The 18351-nt window shown below is 43.6% G+C and overlaps 1 protein-coding gene across 9 annotated transcripts in view; it reads right to left on the reverse strand.

The window, feature by feature from the left end:
• Positions 1-18351, reverse strand: part of strbp.2 (spermatid perinuclear RNA binding protein) — a 189584-nt gene that overhangs the window by 43565 nt on the left and 127668 nt on the right. For 7 of the 9 annotated variants that reach the window (XM_045692186.2, XM_045692188.2, XM_045692191.2 and 4 more), the window contains 6 exons: positions 17903-18065; positions 10714-10808; positions 9814-9909; positions 5649-5760; positions 4007-4104; positions 1177-1363 (listed from right to left, as the gene is read on the reverse strand). In XM_045692186.2, the coding sequence (XP_045548142.1) occupies positions 1177-1363; positions 4007-4104; positions 5649-5760; positions 9814-9909; positions 10714-10808; positions 17903-18065 (751 nt within the window). The remainder of the gene's footprint in view (positions 1-1176; positions 1364-4006; positions 4105-5648; positions 5761-9813; positions 9910-10713; positions 10809-17902; positions 18066-18351) is intronic. The other 2 variants (XM_045692190.2, NM_001140487.1) reach the window with 1 other exon arrangement.

The following is an 18351-nucleotide window of genomic DNA, read 5'->3' on the forward strand; positions in this document are numbered from 1 at the left end:
GAATTGAACAGTATAAAACAATCAGAATGGAGAAAGACCCACTGAAATACCTTACGTATTGTGTATGTGTTGCCACCCTAGGATCACTCACTACTCAGAAAGAAAATCTACAACCTTTATTCATCAAAAACATCAAATACCATCAAATACCATCAAATACCATCAAATACCATCAAAAATGTGAAAAATACCATATGATATGATATTTGGCCATATCACCCAGCCCTATTCCAAAAACCATCATTTCTGCCTAATTCTAACATAGTACTACCCAACCACCAACTACTATCTCAAAACACAAAAACAGTTTGATAGAATCCTCAGGCAACAGCTTCACATTCTGACTGTGATGTGTGGCTGTGTGCACTGTTCTATTCCAGAAGCTCATTCCTAAATCTGTTTCCTTCTAACCAATCTATTTTCCTCTAACTGGGAGGACAGGATAAGGGACAGCTGGATGGCTTAGAGAAAATGTAGAAATCAATAATGATTGATTTCCAGTATCTGACTTCAGCGAAAGAACTAGAGATAGAGACGGGGAAAGGAAAGCCTGGTCCCAGATCTGTTTATTATAGCCTGGTCCCAGATCAGTTTATAATAGCCTGGTCCCAGATCAGTTTCTAATAGCCTGGTCCCAGATCAGTTTATAATAGCCTGGTCCCAGATCAGTTTATTATAGCCTGGTCCCAGATCAGTTTATTATAGCCTGGTCCCAGATCAGTTTATAATAGCCTGGTCCCAGATCAGTTTCTAATAGCCTGGTCCCAGATCAGTTTATTATAGACTGGTCCCAGATCAGTTTATTATAGCCTGGTCCCAGATCAGTTTCTAATAGCCTGGTCCCAGATCAGTTTCTAATAGCCTGGTCCCAGATCAGTTTCTAATAGCCTGGTCCCAGATCAGTTTCTAATAGCCTGGTCCCAGATCAGTTTATAATAGCCTGGTCCCAGATCAGTTTATAATAGCCTGGTCCCAGATCAGTTTATTATAGCCTGGTCCTAGATCAGTTTATTATAGCCTGGTCCTAGATCTGTTTATTCTGTATAGCCAACTAGAGAAACTACTGGCCGAAATTGTCCAAGAAAAATGTCTGTGGACAATTAAGTTTATCTTCATCTTATATTATCACATGGCCCAGGTCAAATGACTGAGCAAGGTCAGGGGGGCAGAGCTGACCTTTCCTCAGGTTCCTCTTCATTTTCTTGATGAGGTCTTTGTCGTCCGTGGGCCCGTCCTCATAAGGCCTCTTTAGCCCGGAGCCCTCCCTGTCTGACCAGGGGTACTTCTGGGGTTTACTAGAGGGCAAAGGGTCCATCTCCAGCACCTTGTAGATCTGACCAAACGCTATCAGTCTCAGAGCGTGCTGAGAGAGAGACAGAGAGAGAGAGAGAGAGAGAGAGAGAGAGAGAGAGAGAGAGAGAGAGAGAGAGAGACAGAGAGGGAAAGACTTAACAACAGACTAAGGAGGAAAGAGACAGGCAGGAGGACAGACACAAAGAGAAAGAGACAGGACAACTGGAGTGTAGTCTAGTGGTAAAGCTGCCAACAACTCCGGACCACACATCTCCCCCCTGGCAATGGGGGTTCGAGCCTTGTCTCGGCCAATCTGACAAAGCCCCTCAACAGTACAGTCTAAAACAGACAGTAGAAAGACAAGTCAAAGCCCCTCAACAGTCTGTACGTACGGAGTACGGAGAAAAAAAGAAAAAAAAATGTATGAAATGAATTGAAATGTATGCATTCACTACTGTAAGTTGCTCTGGATAAGAGCGTCTGCTAAATGACTAAAATGTATAGTCTAAAACAGACAGTAGAAAGACAAGTCAAAGCCCCTCAACAGTCTATAGTCTAAAACAGACAGTAGAAATAAATGTAAATAAAACAAATGGTTTTACTGTTGTTTGTTTTTATGAACACGTACCTCTTCAGCAACAACTGCCATCACAGTTGCCAGGCGTCACTGAGTTTACTTAGCAACAGTGGCTCCAGTACCAAGTCCAGGTCAACAATACAAGCAGATCATTTGAGCAGCACTTTGCTGTGGCTGAGACAGGTGACATAGAGAAGTCATTGGGTCTCCATGGTTCACTGTATCTACGACTATGTCTGCAGGGAAATATATTGTGGATATCGTGATTGGCAGTTTAACACTAGCTGTTCGTCACTGAGAGAATGATGAAAGGAGAAGCAGCACAGACTTACCGAAGATGAAATAGATGCCTTTAGGGCTAAAAGCACACAAACACACACACACACCCACACACAGATATGTCTCCATCCTTCCTCTCTCTCTCCTCTCGCCATCCTCTCTCTACTATTCTCTCTCTCCATCCTCTCTCTCCATCCTCTCTCCGTCTCCTATCCTCTCTCCATCTTCTCTCTCTACGCTCTCCATCCTCTCTCTCCGTCTCCTATCCTCTCTCTCCGTCTCCTATCCTCTCTCTCCGTCTCCTATCCTCTCTCTCCGTCTCCTATCCTCTCTCTATCCTCTCTCCATCCTCTCTCCTCTTTCTCCTTTCTCTCTCATCCTCTCTCTCCATCCATCCTCTCTCTCATCCTCTCTCTCCTCTTTCTCCTTTCTCTCCTATCCTCTCTCTCTATCCTCTCTCCATCCTCATTATCCTCTCTCCAACCTCTCTCTCCACCATCCTCTCTATCTTCTTTCTCCTTTCTCTCCTATCCTCTCTCTATCCTGTCTATCCTCTCTCTCTCTATCTTGTCTATCCTCTCTCTAGGGTGTATGCGGTGCATTCGAAAGTATTCAGACGCCTTGACTTTTTCCACATTTTGTTACGTTACAGCCTTATTCTAAAATGGTTTAAGTAAAAATGTTCCATCATCAATCTACACACAATAACCCATAATGACAAGGCGAAAACAGGTTTTTAGATTTTTTTAATAAAAATAAATAGATGCATAAGTATTCAGACTCTTTGCTAGGAGACTCGAAATTGAGCTCAGGTGCATTTTGTTTTCATTGATCCACCTGTGGTAAATTCAATTGATTGGACATCATTTGGAAAGGCACACTGCTGTCTATATAGGGTCCCACAGTTGACAGTGAATGTCAGAGTAAAAACCAAGCCATGAGGTCAAAGGAAATGTCCGTAGAGCTCTGAGACAGGATTGTTGGAAGCACCAAGACTCTTCCTAAAGTTGGCCGCCCGACCAAACTGAGCAATTGGGGGAGAAGAGCCTTGGTCAGGGAGGTGACCAAGAACCAGATGGTCACTCTGACAGAGCTCCAGAGTTCCTCTGTGGAGATGGGAGAACCTTCCACAAGGACAACCATCTCTGCAACACTCCACCAATCAGGACTTTATGGTAGAGTGGTCAGATGGAAGCCACTCCTCAGTAATAAGCACATGACAGCAGTAAAATTTGATTTAAAAAACAGATAAAAAAAACACCTTATGGAACAGCGGGAACTGTGAAGCAACACACACACACACACACACACACACACACACACACACACACACACACACACACACACACACACACACACACACACGTGTCCCAGGGGTAATGAGGCAGGATTGATCGGTCGCCAAGGCAGTGATTTTCCATGCTCATCATTAAGGTTCAGATCCTGGGTGGGAGGCGGTGAGGCTGAATTGATAAAGTGTGTCGATGCGGTCCACTCCACTCACCAGAGCCCAGATAAGAGCAGGTAGCTTAGCAGAGCATCTTTAAGGGCTCTCCCCTGTCTGACAGGAGTCTAATCTCCAGGCTACAGAAGAGATAAGAGGATGGAGCCCCCCTGGCCAGCTGCTCTCAACACTAAACACTCACTGCAGACAACTACACCGAGGACTCCATAGGTAATGGCCTCCTGGAATGACCGACTGGGTTGAAACCTAGGTCTCCTGCATGCCACAAGACTGTTTTATCCCCACTGAGCTAAAGCCTTGGGGCATTAGCACAGGGCATCAGGTCTCAGGCAAGGTTATTTATCCCGAGGGTTATAAGTGACAACTTCCACAGGTGTGAAGTGAGGTGTTACCTGTGCATCGTAGGTGATGGCCTCAGCCTCGTCGTCTGTCATGGCCGTCAGGGTGTTGGTCAGCTCCTTCTCACATGGGTCGTGTAACCCTGGTCCTCCTGGGGGTCGGAAGGAGACTTTATTCAAAAGTTGCATCATCAATGTGACTTCCTCATCATCATATTCTGGTCTTTCCTTACAATATCAATACAGTGCCATATTGTTCCATCCCTTCCAGTGCTTTCAAAACTACAGATCTCACCCCTCCTCCTTATTTTATACAGACCTCCCCCTCCTCCTCCTTATTTCATACAGACCTCCCCCTCCTTCTCCTTATTTCATACAGACCTCCCCCTCCTTCTCCTTATTTCATACAGACCTCCCCCTCCTTCTTATTTCATACAGACCTCCCCCTCCTTCTCCTCCTTATTTCATACAGACCTCCCCCTCCTTCTCCTCCTTATTTCATACAGACCTCCCCTCCTCCTCCTCCTTTCATACAGACCTCCCCCTCCTCCTCCTCCTTTCATACAGACCTCCCCCTCCTCCTCCTCATTTCATACAGACCTCCTCCTCCTTATTTCATACAGAACTCCACCTCCTCCTCCTTATTTCATACAGACCTCCTACTCCTTATTTCATACAGAACTCCACCTCCTCCTCCTTATTTCATACAGACCTCCTCCTCCTTATTTCATACAGAACTCCACCTCCTCCTCCTTATTTCATACAGACCTCCTCCTCCTTATTTCATACAGACCTCCACCTCCTCCTCCTTATTTCATACAGACCTCCACCTCCTTATTTCATACAGACCTCCACCTCCTCCTCCTTATTTCATACAGACCTCCCCTCCTCCTCCTTATTTCATACAGACCTCCCCTCCTCCTCCTTATTTCATACAGACCTCCCCTCCTCCTCCTTATTTCATACAGACCTCCCCTCCTCCTCCTTATTTCATACAGACCTCCCCCTCCTCCTTATTTCATACAGACCTCCCCCTCCTCCTCCTTATTTCATACAGACCTCCTCCTCCTTATTTCATACAGACCTCCTCCTCCTTATTTCATACAGAACTCCACCTCCTCCTCCTTATTTCAAACAGACCTCCTACTCCTTATTTCATACAGACCTCCTCCTCCTTATTTCATACAGACCTCCTCCTCCTCCTTATTTCATACAGACCTCCACCTCCTCCTTATTTCATACAGACCTCCACCTCCTTCTCCTTATTTCATACAGACCTCCTCCTCCTTATTGCATACAGACCTCCCCCTCCTCCTCCTTATTTCATACAGACCTCCCCCTCCTCCTCCTTATTTCATACAGACCTCCCCCTCCTCCTCCTTATTTCATACAGACCTCCCCCTCCTTCTCCTTATTGCCTGTTCGCCCAGGTGAACTGAATGAGCCTCTGATTCCTACATCATTCAATACTAATGAGTTAGTATTAAAATATCAATATCGTAAAATATCATCAGCCGGATCATCAACCTGATCATCAGAAAGCATTAACAGGATTGTTGTTTTCCCATTTCTGTTTGTAACGGGGAAGAGAGAGAGTAGAGACAGACAGATAGATAGAACGAGAAAGACAGAGAGAGACAGAAAACCTAGAAGAGAGAGAGCGAGAGGGAGAGAGAGAGACTGGTAGGTACTGTACCTGGAAGCAGGATTCCCGAGGCGAGACACTCCATGACTCTACGTAGGGCTTCCCCTGCACCCAGCGGCCGGTTACACGTGGCTATGGCCTTCTCACAAATCAGCTCCAGGGGCTTGGGATGAGACAGAGAGAGATCAAGATTAAGTTCAGGATTACGTTCAAGTATCACAAACCACTTTTGTTCGGAAAGATCTTTGTTAATGGATACATTGAAGAATACCTATATGCTGGAGTTTCTTTATTTTTCAAATGCAGTTTATTATTTACTCCTTGGGACTGGGAATATGCTGGATGTGCAAACTACACCTGTACACTAGTGATGAGCAGGTTGACTCATAACCCGCAGTCCCCACAGTTATATCAGCGGGTTGACTCATAACCCGCAGTCCCCACGGTTATATCAGTGGGTTGACTCATAACCCGCAGTCCCCACGGTTATATCAGCAGGTTGACTCATAACCCGCAGTCCCCACGGTTATATCAGCGGGTTGACTCATAACCCGCAGTCCCCACGGTTATATCAGCGGGTTGACTCATAACCCGCAGTCCACACAGTTATATCAGCGGGTTGACTCATAACCCGCAGTCCACACAGTTATATCAGCGGGTTGACTCATAACCCGCAGTCCCCACAGTTATATCAGCGGGTTGACTCATAACCCGCAGTCCCCACAGTTATATCAGCGGGTTGACTCATAACCCGCAGTCCCCACTGTTATATCAGCGGGTTGACTCATAACTACTCATATCCCTCAGTCCCCACGGTTATATAGGCAGGTTTACTCATAACCCTCAGTCCCCATGGTTATATAGGCAGGTTTACTCATAACCCGCAGTCCCCACGGTTATATAGGCAGGTTTACTCATAACCCGCAGTCCCCACGGTTATATAGGCAGGTTTACTCATAACCCTCAGTCCCCACTGTTATATAGGCAGGTTTACTCATAACCCTCAGTCCCCATGGTTATATAGGCAGGTTTACTCATAACCCTCAGTCCCCATGGTTATATAGGCAGGTTTACTCATAACCCGCAGTCCCCATGGTTATATAGGCAGGTTTACTCATAACCCGCAGTCCCCATGGTTATATAGGCAGGTTTACTCATAACCCGCAGTCCCCATGGTTATATAGGCAGGTTTACTCATAACCCTCAGTCCCCATGGTTATATAGGCAGGTTTACTCATAACCCTCAGTCCCCACGGTTATATAAGCAGGTTTACTCATAACCCTCAGTCCCCATGGTTATATAGGCAGGTTTACTCATAACCCGCAGTCCCCACGGTTATATAGGCAGGTTTACTCATAACCCTCAGTCCCCACTGTTATATAGGCAGGTTTATTCATAACCCTCAGTCCCCACGGTTATATAAGCAGGTTTACTCATAACCCGCAGTCCCCATGGTTATATAGGCAGGTTTACTCATAACCCGCAGTCCCCACGGTTATATAGGCAGGTTTACTCATAACCCGCAGTCCCCACGGTTATATAGGCAGGTTTACTCATAACCCGCAGTCCCCACGGTTATATAAGCAGGTTTACTCATAACCCGCAGTCCCCATGGTTATATAGGCAGGTTTACCCATAACCCGCAGTCCCCATGGTTATATAGGCAGGTTTACTCATAACCCGCAGTCCCCATGGTTATATAGGCAGGTTTACTCATAACCCGCAGTCTCCATGGTTATATAGGCAGGTTTACTCATAACCCGCAGTCCCCATGGTTATATAGGCAGGTTTACTCATAACCCGCAGTCCCCATGGTTATATAGGCAGGTTTACTCATAACCCGCAGTCCCCATGGTTATATAGGCAGGTTTACTCATAACCCGCAGTCCCCATGGTTATATAGGCAGGTTTACTCATAACCCTCAGTCCCCATGGTTATATAGGCAGGTTTACTCATAACCCGCAGTCCCCATGGTTATATAGGCAGGTTTACTCATAACCCGCAGTCCCCATGGTTATATAGGCAGGTTTACTCATAACCCTCAGTCCCCATGGTTATATAGGCAGGTTTACTCATAACCCGCAGTCCCCATGGTTATATAGGCAGGTTTACTCATAACCCTCAGTCCCCATGGTTATATAGGCAGGTTTACTCATAACCCGCAGTCCCCATGGTTATATAGGCAGGTTTACTCATAACCCGCAGTCCCCATGGTTATATAGGCAGGTTTACTCATAACCCTCAGTCCCCATGGTTATATAGGCAGGTTTACTCATAACCCGCAGTCCCCATGGTTATATAGGCAGGTTTACTCATAACCCTCAGTCCCCACTGTTATATAGGCAGGTTTACTCATAACCCGCAGTCCCCACGGTTATATCCACCGGGCAGGCGGGTTTAGGGTCATGAAATATTGTGTGGATGGAGGGCGGGTGGGTGGCGAGTTGAATAAAAAGAAAACAATGCCTTTAAAAAAAACGTTATGTATCATTTTTGTGTTAATTGATTTCTATAGACTACATTGAGGTTTTTCTTTCATTATTTTAGGTTATCTGTCATTAGTGGGTAAGCCTAAAATGTAAGGCCTGTACGTTCACCAAATAGCCGACACGCTAATCACCAAATAGCCGACACGCTAATCACCAAATAGCCTACACGCTAATCACCAAATAGCCTACACGCCAATCACCAAATAGCCTACACGCCAATCACCAAATAGCCTACACGCCAATCACCAAATAGCCTACACGCCAATCACCAAATAGCCTACACGCCAATCACCAAATAGCCTACACGCTAATCACCAAATAGCCTACACGCTAATCACCAAATAGCCTACACGCTAATCTCCAAATAGCCTACACGCTAATCACCAAATAAACTACACGCCAATCACCAAATAGCCTACACGCCAATCACCAAATAGCCTACACGCCAATCCCCAAATAGCCTACACGTTAATCACCAAATAAACTACACGCCAATCCCCAAATAGCCTACAAGCTAATCACCAAATAGCCTACACGCTAATCACCAAATATTCTACACGCTAATCACCAAATGCTTTTGGGAACGGGCAGAAAAAGTTAACGTAGATCCATGGAAGCAATGTTGGAGTTTATTTCAATAAGAGAAAAGCTGTGAAATGTAGAGTTGAAAATAAAGAGAAGGGAGGACCAGAAAGTAATGTTTGGGAAAGATTTGGTGAAGCGGTAAAAGAGGATGATAACAGTTTTATGGATTGTGAGGCGCTATACAAATTCAACAGTCACAAGATCGCACTTCAAATAGGCCAATGACACATCAAGGGAACTGTAGCCTACTGTTCAGATGGGTAAAATGGACACTGAAATCTGGACACTGACTGTAGGTCTATAACCTCTCACATAGCCTTAATGTTAACTCCTGCAGAATTAAACATTTATTGCAAAATAATACACCAAATGTAGGCTACATTATTACTGGGGAACAGGAGTGGAGAAATATGATTTATTTCAGTATCTTGAGAGAACGTGAATGGTCAGTTAGATACCGTCTGTAGAGGTGCTATATTTATCAGCATCATAAAAGCTGATAGTATTTCAACCACATTAAATATGCATCCAAGCAGAACTGAAATCTTATCAGAAACATGTTGGGTCGTTTACACAGCTTTCTATTTCCGTACAACCGGTCAATCTGATGTCATTTTCATGTTTTGCACTGAATATTTTTGTACTTTTTTATTTTAAGTCTTTGCTCCGAGAAAGAAGCAGAGACGACAGGGAAAACTTTACCAATGTCAACTAGATTGAAACATTCATTCTATCATTTATGACATTATTCTGGTGAGAAAAGGTTTATTTAGTCTTCTAGGTCAACATATAATGACAGAAGAGACGCTGCATCTACAGTATCTAATTATACATAAGTTGACTAACAAATAGTCTACCAAAATGTCGGAAATTATAAGCAGAAACATATTTAAAACCAGGCAAAAAGAATCCTGCGCCCCCCCCTCAAAAAATCGTTTCGCCGTCTCTGACTGTAGCCTACAGGCATTTTCTATATTTGCTGGTTAGGGTTGGGTGTAGGCCTCATATTTTCACAGTCAGGCGGTTGTGGATGGGTTATTAGCAAAATCCAGGTGGGTGAACAAACAGCTGAGGCGCGCACCACTACTGTACCCCTTTCAACTGTGCAGACTGTGACAGACTTTGTACAGACAGACTCACCCATCCTTTGAGTGGCTCCCAGGCTGGCAGTCTATTGCTCATGTCTCTCAGGATCCTGAGGATGATGACACACGACTTCAAGCCGTTTACTCTGGCCTGAGAGGAGAGGAGGTAACAACGATATGAGTACTAGAGGAGTACTACTGTATAATGTCAGTAAATGAAATGTTAGTAAATGGAGCTGAATAGCCCAGAACTAAGTTGTGGTTTTTGTTGTTTTGTTGAGTTGAGAGTGGTAGAAAAAAGGTTTACAACTATGACAGTCAGGCAGGTTTCAGAACAGCCAAATGAAAGGTAAGCATTCACAATTATGACAGTCAGGCAGGTTTCAGAACAGCCAAATGAAAGGTAAGCATTCACAATTATGACAGTCAGGCAGGTTTCAGAACAGCCAAATGAAAGGTAAGCATTCACAATTATGACAGTCAGGCAGGTTTCAGAACAGCCAAATGAAAGGTAAGCATTCACAATTATGACAGTCAGGCAGGTTTCAGAACAGCCAAATGAAAGGTAAGCATTGACAGAGCACGATTGAGAGATTAAATAAATGAGTAATTTTTGTATGAAAGAAATTGATTGTTTTATCATATTTTGTCAGTCAGGAAGGTTTCAGAACAGCCAAAAGAAACAATTGCTTTTGTAGGCTTACAATTCTCTCTCTCTCTCGGCTATTGTACTACACAGAGCACGATTGAGAGATTAAATGAATGAGTCATTTTTGTATGAGAGAAATTGATTGTTTTATCATAAGAATGTTTTCAATTATAGTTTGCAGATAGCTGCCATTTCAAATAAATTATATATTTTGATTAATTTGATTGGTTAATTTGATTCATTCATGTTCCTATGATCATAAGGCTACAATAACAATGGAGAGGTTAAGTAGAACTGAGAGCCAACCTGGAACCATTTGGCATGTCGCAGAGCCGCCAGGGCCACCAGGCATCTGTGCCTGTCCAGCATGTCTGCAGGGTCGGACAGCTCAACACCCTCCACTGGTGAAATAAGAATGGGATATATATATATATATATATATATATATATATATATATATATATACACTGTACACACTACTGCTCAAAAGTTTGGGGTCACTTAGAAATGTCATTGTTTTTGATACAAAAGCACATTTTTGGTCCATTAAAATAACATCAGATTGATCAGAAATACAGTGTAGACATTGTTAATGTTGTAAATGACTATTGTAGCTGGAAACTGATGATTTTTTATGGAATATCTACATAGGCGTACAGAGTCCCATTATTAGCAACCATCACTCCTGTGTTCCAATGTTGTGTTAGCTAATCCAAGTTTATAATTTCAAAAGGCTAATTGATCATTAGAAAACCCTTTTGCAATTATGTTAGCACAGCTGAAAACTGTTATTCTGATTAAAGAAGCAATAAAACTGGCCTTCCTTAGACTAGTTGAGTATCTGGAGCATCAGCATTTGTAGGTTCGATTACAGTCGCAAAATGGCCAGAAACAAAGAACTTTAAGAAGAAACTCGACAGTCTATTCTTGTTCTGAGAAATGAAGGCTATTCTATGCAAGAAATTGCCAAGAAACTGAAGATCTCGTACAACGCTGTGTACTACTCCCTTCACAGAACAGCTCAAACTGGCTCTAACCAGAATAGAAAGAGGAGTGGGAAGCCCTGGTGCACAACTGAGCAAGAGGACAAGTACATTAGAGTGTCTAGTTTGAGAAACAGATGCCTCACAATTCCTCAACTGGCAGCTTCATTAAATAGTACCCGCAAAACACCAGTCTCAACGTCAACAGTGAAGAGGCGACTCCGGGATGCTGGCCTTCTAGGCATAGTTCCTCTGTCCAGTGTCTGTGTTCTTTTGCCCATCTTAATCTTTTATTTTTATTGGCCAGTCTGAGATTTGGCTTTTTTTGAGGCGCCTCTTCACTGTTGACGAAGAGACTCATGTTTTGCGGGTACTACTTAATGAAGCTGCCAGTTGAGGACTTGTGAGGCATCTGTTTCTCAAACTAGACACTCTAATGTACTTGTCCTCTTGCTCAGTTGTGCACCGGGGCCTCCCACTCAGCTTTCTATTCTGGTTAGAGACAGTTTGCGCTGTTCTGTGAAGGGAGTAGTACACAGAGTTGTACGAGATCTTCAGTTTCTTGGCAATTTCTCGCATGGAATAGCCTTCATTTCTCAGAACAATAATAAACTGACGAGTTTCAGAAGAAAGTTCTTTGTTTCTGGCCATTTTGAGCCTGTAATCGAACCCACAAATTCTGATGCTCCAGATACTCAACTAGTCTAAAGAAGGCCAGTTTGATTGCTTCTTTAATCAGAATAACAGTTTTCAGCTGTGCTTACATAATCGCAAAAGGGTTTTCTAATGATCAGTTACCCTTTTAAAATGATAAACTTGGATTAGCTAACACAACGTGCCATTGGAATACAGGAGTGATGGTTGCTGATAATGGGCCTTTGGAAGCCTATGTAGATATTCCCCCCAAAAATCTGCCGTTTCCAGCTACAATAGTCATTTACAACAATAACAATGTCTACACTGTATTTCTGATCAATTTGATGTTATTTTAATGGACAAAAATTGCTTTTCTTTCAAAAACAAAGACATTTCTAAGTGACCCCAAACCTTTGAACGGTAGTATACATACAACATAAAGTGGAACAGAAGTGTGTGTTTGAGATCGACTATATTGCAGTCGGCGACGGACTGAATACTGACTATTCATTGTAGAACAATCAGTCTGCAGTCGCCAACGGCAATGTAGTCGATCTCAAACGCGCCCAGACTCACATACATTCCTAATCCCAAATCAAACCATACCTCAAACACATTTGATCTAAGAGAATTGGAGAGATGTAGGTGTAGGTTTTGTCTGGGGTGCAAGGCTATGGTTATTATGATAAGACAAAAAGCACTTGAACAATGTTTATCTTACATTGTTATCTCCTTATTACCACAGCATTAGTCTTTCTTTGTGTGATGTAATGGTTTATTTGTTGGGTTCTGTGAGTAAGTGAGTGAGTGAGTGAGTGTGTGAGTGAGTGAGTGAGTGAATCTGTTTGTCTCTGTGTTGTGTGTGTGTGTGTGTGTGTGTGTGTGTGTGTGTGTGTGTGTGTGTGTGTGTGTGTGTGTGTGTGTGTGTGTGTGTGCGTGTGTACTTCCTCTGAACAGGGAAGAAGAGGGGAAGTAGCAGCGAAGCTCTCTTTACTCAACGTTCCTGAGAAACTGGCCTTATAGCTAAATGAGTGCAGAGCAGGGTAAAACTGTATCCTAGTCATACTATCAGCAGCATCTGTTCTGCTTGTCCTACTGTAGCCACTCCAGTACAGACCTACTTTTCAGTATTCATTAGGCCTAGTATATCCTCTTACTTTTCTGTATGCATTAGTCCTACTGTGTCCTCTTACTTTTCTGTATGCATTAGTCCTACTGTGTCCTCTTACCTTTCTGTATTCATTAGGCCTACTATTTCCTCTCACTTTTCTGTATGCATTAGTCCTACTATATCCTCTTACCTTTCTGTATTCATTAGGCCTACTGTATCCTCTTACTTTTCTGCATTCATTAGGCTCACACTGTATCCTCTTACCTTTCTGTATTCATTAGGCCTACTGTATCCTCTTACTTTTCTGTATGCATTAGTCCTACTGTGTCCTCTTACTTTTCTGTATGCATTAGTCCTACTGTGTCCTCTTACTTTTCTGTATTCATTAGTCCTACTGTATCCTCTTACTTTTCTGTATTCATTAGGCTCACACTGTATCCTCTTACTTTTCTGTATGCATTAGGCTCACACAGTATCCTCTTACCTTTCTGTATTCATTAGTCCTACTGTATCCTCTTACCTTTCTGTATTCATTAGGCCTACTGTAACCTCTTGCGTATGTCTAGCTCTGCCGCAGCTACTGCACTGTAACATCACCGCTGTCCTCTGTGAGGTGTGACTGGACAACAGCTTATCAACTCTACATTGGGCTACTCAAGCCTTTACACAGGTTCATTTCACACATTTTTCTATTCTCCTAGTCTCTCTCTCCACCTCTCATCATCTCTCCTCAGTCAGATCCCTCTACCTCAGCTCCTCACTGAGCTCCTGCTGGTTATGAATGAATCATCTCTCCTCAGTCAGACCCCTCTACCTCAGCTCCTCACTGAGCTCCTGCTGGTTATGAATGAACGGCAGTGCTGTAAATTGATATATTCTGCACCGTAATAGGAGCATTGGCTATCTACAGTTGAAGTCAGAAGTTTACATACACCTTAGCCAAATACATTTAAACTCAGTTTTCACAATTCCTAACATTTAATCCAAGTAAAAATACCCTGTCTTAGGTCAGTTAGGATCACCACTTTATTTTAAGAATGTGAAATGTCAGAATAATAGTAGAGAGAATGATTTATTTCAGCTTTTTTCCCCCCAGTGGGTCAGAAGTTCACATACACTCAATTAGTATTTGATAGCATTGCCTTTAAATTGTTTAACTTCGGTCAAATGTTTCAGGTAGCCTTCAACAAGCTTCCCACAATAAGTTGGGTGCATTTTGGCCCATTCCTCCTGACTGAGCTGGTGTAACTGAGTCAGGTTTGTAGGCCTCCTTGCTCGCACACACTTTTTCAGTTCTGCCCACAAATTGTTCTATAGGTTTGAGGTCAGGGCTTTGTGATGGCCACTCCAATACCTTGACTTTGTTGTCCTTAAGCCATTTTTCCACAACTTTGGAAGTATGCTTGGGGTCATTGTCCATTTGGAAGACCCATTTGCATCCAAGCTTTAACTTCCTGACTGATGTCTTGAGATGTTGCTTCAATATATCCACATAATTTTCATACCTCATGATGCCATCTATTTTGTGAAGTGCACCAGTCCCTTCTGCAGCAAAGCACCCCCACAACATGATGCTGTCACCCCCGTGCTTCACGGATGGGATGGTGTTCTTCGGCTTGCAAGCCTCCCCCTTTTTCATCCAAACATAATGATGGTCATTATGGCCAAACAGTTCTATTTTTGTTTCATCAGACCAGAGGAGATTTCTCCAAAAAGTACGATCTTTGTCCCCATGTGCAGTTGCAAACCGCAGTCTGGCTTTTTTATGGCGGTTTTGGAGCAGTGCCTTCTTCCTTGCTGAGCGGCCTTTCAGGTTACGTCGATATAGGACTCGTCTTACTGTGGATATAGATACTTTTGTACCCGTTTCCTCCAGCATCTTCACAAGGTCCTTTGCTGTTGTTCTGTGATTGATATGCACTTTTCGCACCAAAGTACGTTCATCTCTAGCAGACAGAACGAGTCTCCTTCCTGAGCGGTATGACGGCTGCGTGGTCCCATGGTGTTTATACTTGCGTACCATTGTTTGTACAGATGAACTTCGTACCTTCAGGCGTTTGGATATTGCTCCCAAGGATGAACCAGACTTTTGGAGGTCTACAATTTTTTTCTGAGGTCTTGGCTGATTTCTTTTGATTTTCCCATGATGTCAAGCAAAGAGGCACTGAGTTTGAAGGTCGGCCTTGAAATACATCCACAGGTACACCTCCAATTGACTCAAATGAGGTCAATAAGCCTATCAGAAGCTTCTAAAGCCATGACATCATTTTCTGGAATTTTCCAAGCTGTTTAAAGGCACAGTCAACTTCATGTATGTAAACTTCTGACCCACTGGAATTGTGATACTGTGAATTATAAGTGAAATAATCTGTCTTTAAACAATTGTTGGAAAAATTACTTGTGTCATGCACAAAGTAGATGTCCTACCCAACTTGCCAAAACTATAGTTTGTTAACAAGAAATTTGTGGTTGAAAAAATAGTTTTAATGACTCCAACCTAAGTGTATGTAAACTTCCGACTTCAACTGTATCTTTAATGTTTTTATCCACAGATTGTGAGTCAATATAACTAGTGTTGTATTATTTATTGACTGACTATGGCTTTCATTTTAAGTGAATTCCTGAACCCGTGACCAGAAACAAGCTACATAGGCAACATGTATTCATGGTATTGCCCCTATCTATCTTAATAGAATTTAAAGCAGAAGTGCATTCATATCTATCATTCTATTTAAATGGAGTGGCTCTCAACGCAGCGTGTCATCCAGAGTGGCCAACTTTAAACCCTTGAAATGGTCATGTTCTTTCAGCTGTGTACAGACAGAACTAGGACTGATGGTCGGTTTGTAGACATTACCATCCAAAGTGGCAAGGCACGGCAGGCGATTTTACACCCGTAGAACTAAATGTCTGTTGAGACCAAACCAATCACATTGTTTCCATCTTCATATCAATCGTGCCTCACTTTCAAATCAATGCAACGGTATTCGACCCTGGAAATGTCTGTGTTCTTTCAGCTGTGTACACTGAAGACACACTGTGTACAGACAGCCACCCAGACAAATGCAGCCTGGGTTCATACCAATTGCTGTGATGAGTTCCCGTTGCCAATGAGTTGCTGTGTAATATTGAGCCGTTCCTCACTGGGACAGGGTCCTTGACCCGTCTGTCGCTCGCTAGAAATACATTGGGTACGAGAGGGGCTTGTCGTTCACTGTAATCTACAGCCGTACCCGTATCAACTCTTATTTAGACCTTTCTGTCGAGCAGGATGGAGCGCCAACACGATGGATGGCTCCGGTATTGATTTGTCGGGTCTAGACCCCCCCTTTTGAAATATGAATTTTGTTTCCTTTCGGAATTGACTGGATTTTAACCCCATCCCTGTCTCTCATGCAATCTCATCTTGCTTAGTCAGGATTAGTGAGGGCCTGTCTAGTTAGCCCTGCAACTGTGTTTAGTTAGCCCTGCAGCTGTGTTTAGTTAGACCGCAGCTGTGTTTAGTTAGCCCTGCAGCTGTGTTTAGTTAGCCCCGCAGCTGTGTTTAGTTAGCCCCGCAGCTGTTTAGTTAGCCCTGTAGCTGTCTAGTTAGCCCTGCAGCTGTCTAGTTAGCCCTGCAGCTGTTTAATTAGCCCTGCAGCTGTTTAATTAGCCCTGTAGCTGTGTTTAGTTAGCCCTGTAGCTGTGTTTAGTTAGCCCTGTAGCTGTGTTTAGTTAGCCCTGCAGCTGTGTTTAGTTAGCCCTGTAGCTGTTTAGTTAGCCCTGCAGCTGTTAAGTTAGCCCTGTAGCTGTGTTTAGTTAGCCCTGTAGCTGTGTTTAGTTAGCCCTGTAGCTGTATTTAGTTAGCCCTGTAGCTGTGTTTAGTTAGCCCTGTAGCTGTGTTTAGTTAGCGCTGTAGCTGTGTTTAGTTAGCGCTGTAGCTGTGTTTAGTTAGCCCTGTAGCTGTTTAGTTATCCCTGTAGCTGTTTAATTAGCCCTGTAGCTGTTTAGTTATCCCTGCAGCTGTGTTTAGTTAGCCCTGTAGCTGTTTAATTAGCCCTGTAGCTGTTTAATTAGCCATGTAGCTGTTTAATTAGCCCTGTAGGTGTTTAGTTATCCCTGTAGCTGTTTAATTAGCCCTGTAGCTGTTTAGTTATCCCTTAATTAGCCCTGTAGCTGTTTAGTTAGCCCTGTAGCTGTTTAGTTATCCTTGTAGCTGTTTAGTTAGCCCTGCAGCTGTTTAGTTAGCCCTGTAGCTGTTTAGTTAGCCCTGTAGCTGTTTAGTTATCCCTGCAGCTGTGTTTAGTTAACCCTGACATAGAGGCCCAAGGTTGTTTTACAGGCCAATGTAGCCATGCTGTTGACAACATTACATGCTACAGGGCAGCATAGTAGGGTGAAGAATAACTATGGCCGCCACTAAACATCTACCACTTTTATTTTGGCTTGCAGGAAGACATGTCAATACCGATTTGAGACTACATGAGCCTTATATGGCCCAGACTGTGTGCGCCTGTCTATTTGGTTTGAACAAGAAGTAGTGTCTTATGCATGTAGTGTCTCCCCAAGTTGGAGGAATACAGGCTCAGGGAGGAGCAGGGAACATGGATATATTCAGTGATCAAGCTTACTGTGTACCAGGGGAGCGCTGCTAACAACACTGCTGCTGCTCGACACACACACCCCTACCCCCACTTCACTACCTCAGTTGGAGGGGGGAAGAGACAACAGACAAACATAAAAAGGAAAACAGCAGCTAGGTTTTACACAGAGGTGCGTGTGGTACCTTGTTCATCCGTGGTACCTTGTTCATCCGTGTTGCTGTCTTCTCTCATCTGTGGGGAGCTGAGGGTGACCTTCAGGGTGAGTTTGGGCTCCGTCGTGCTACACACCAAGATGGCCGCCTCTGGCACGCATCGGTGCACCTCGTACTTCTCCTCTGTTAACTTCTATTAGGGGTCAGAGTTCAATCACAGAGGTCAAGGGTTAAAGGTCATAGCCAGGATAAACTGTACTTGAACGTTGACTGGGTCATTACGATCTCTGCTGGTCTCAGTCCAGGCTGTGAAAGCCGTTAAGCGCAAACCCATTCACCAACACTACATTACACACACAAGCACTTGTGCGTGCACTCACATACTTACATACAGACACTTCCGCACACACACATCCACTCACAGACAATGCATTTACAAAACAGATTATAAGAAGAGAGAGGGGAGAAAGAGAAATAAA

The sequence above is a fragment of the Salmo salar genome, chromosome 13 (genome assembly GCF_965601325.2).
Source record: "Salmo salar chromosome 13, fSalSal1, whole genome shotgun sequence".
Classification (NCBI taxonomy): domain Eukaryota; kingdom Metazoa; phylum Chordata; class Actinopteri; order Salmoniformes; family Salmonidae; genus Salmo; species Salmo salar.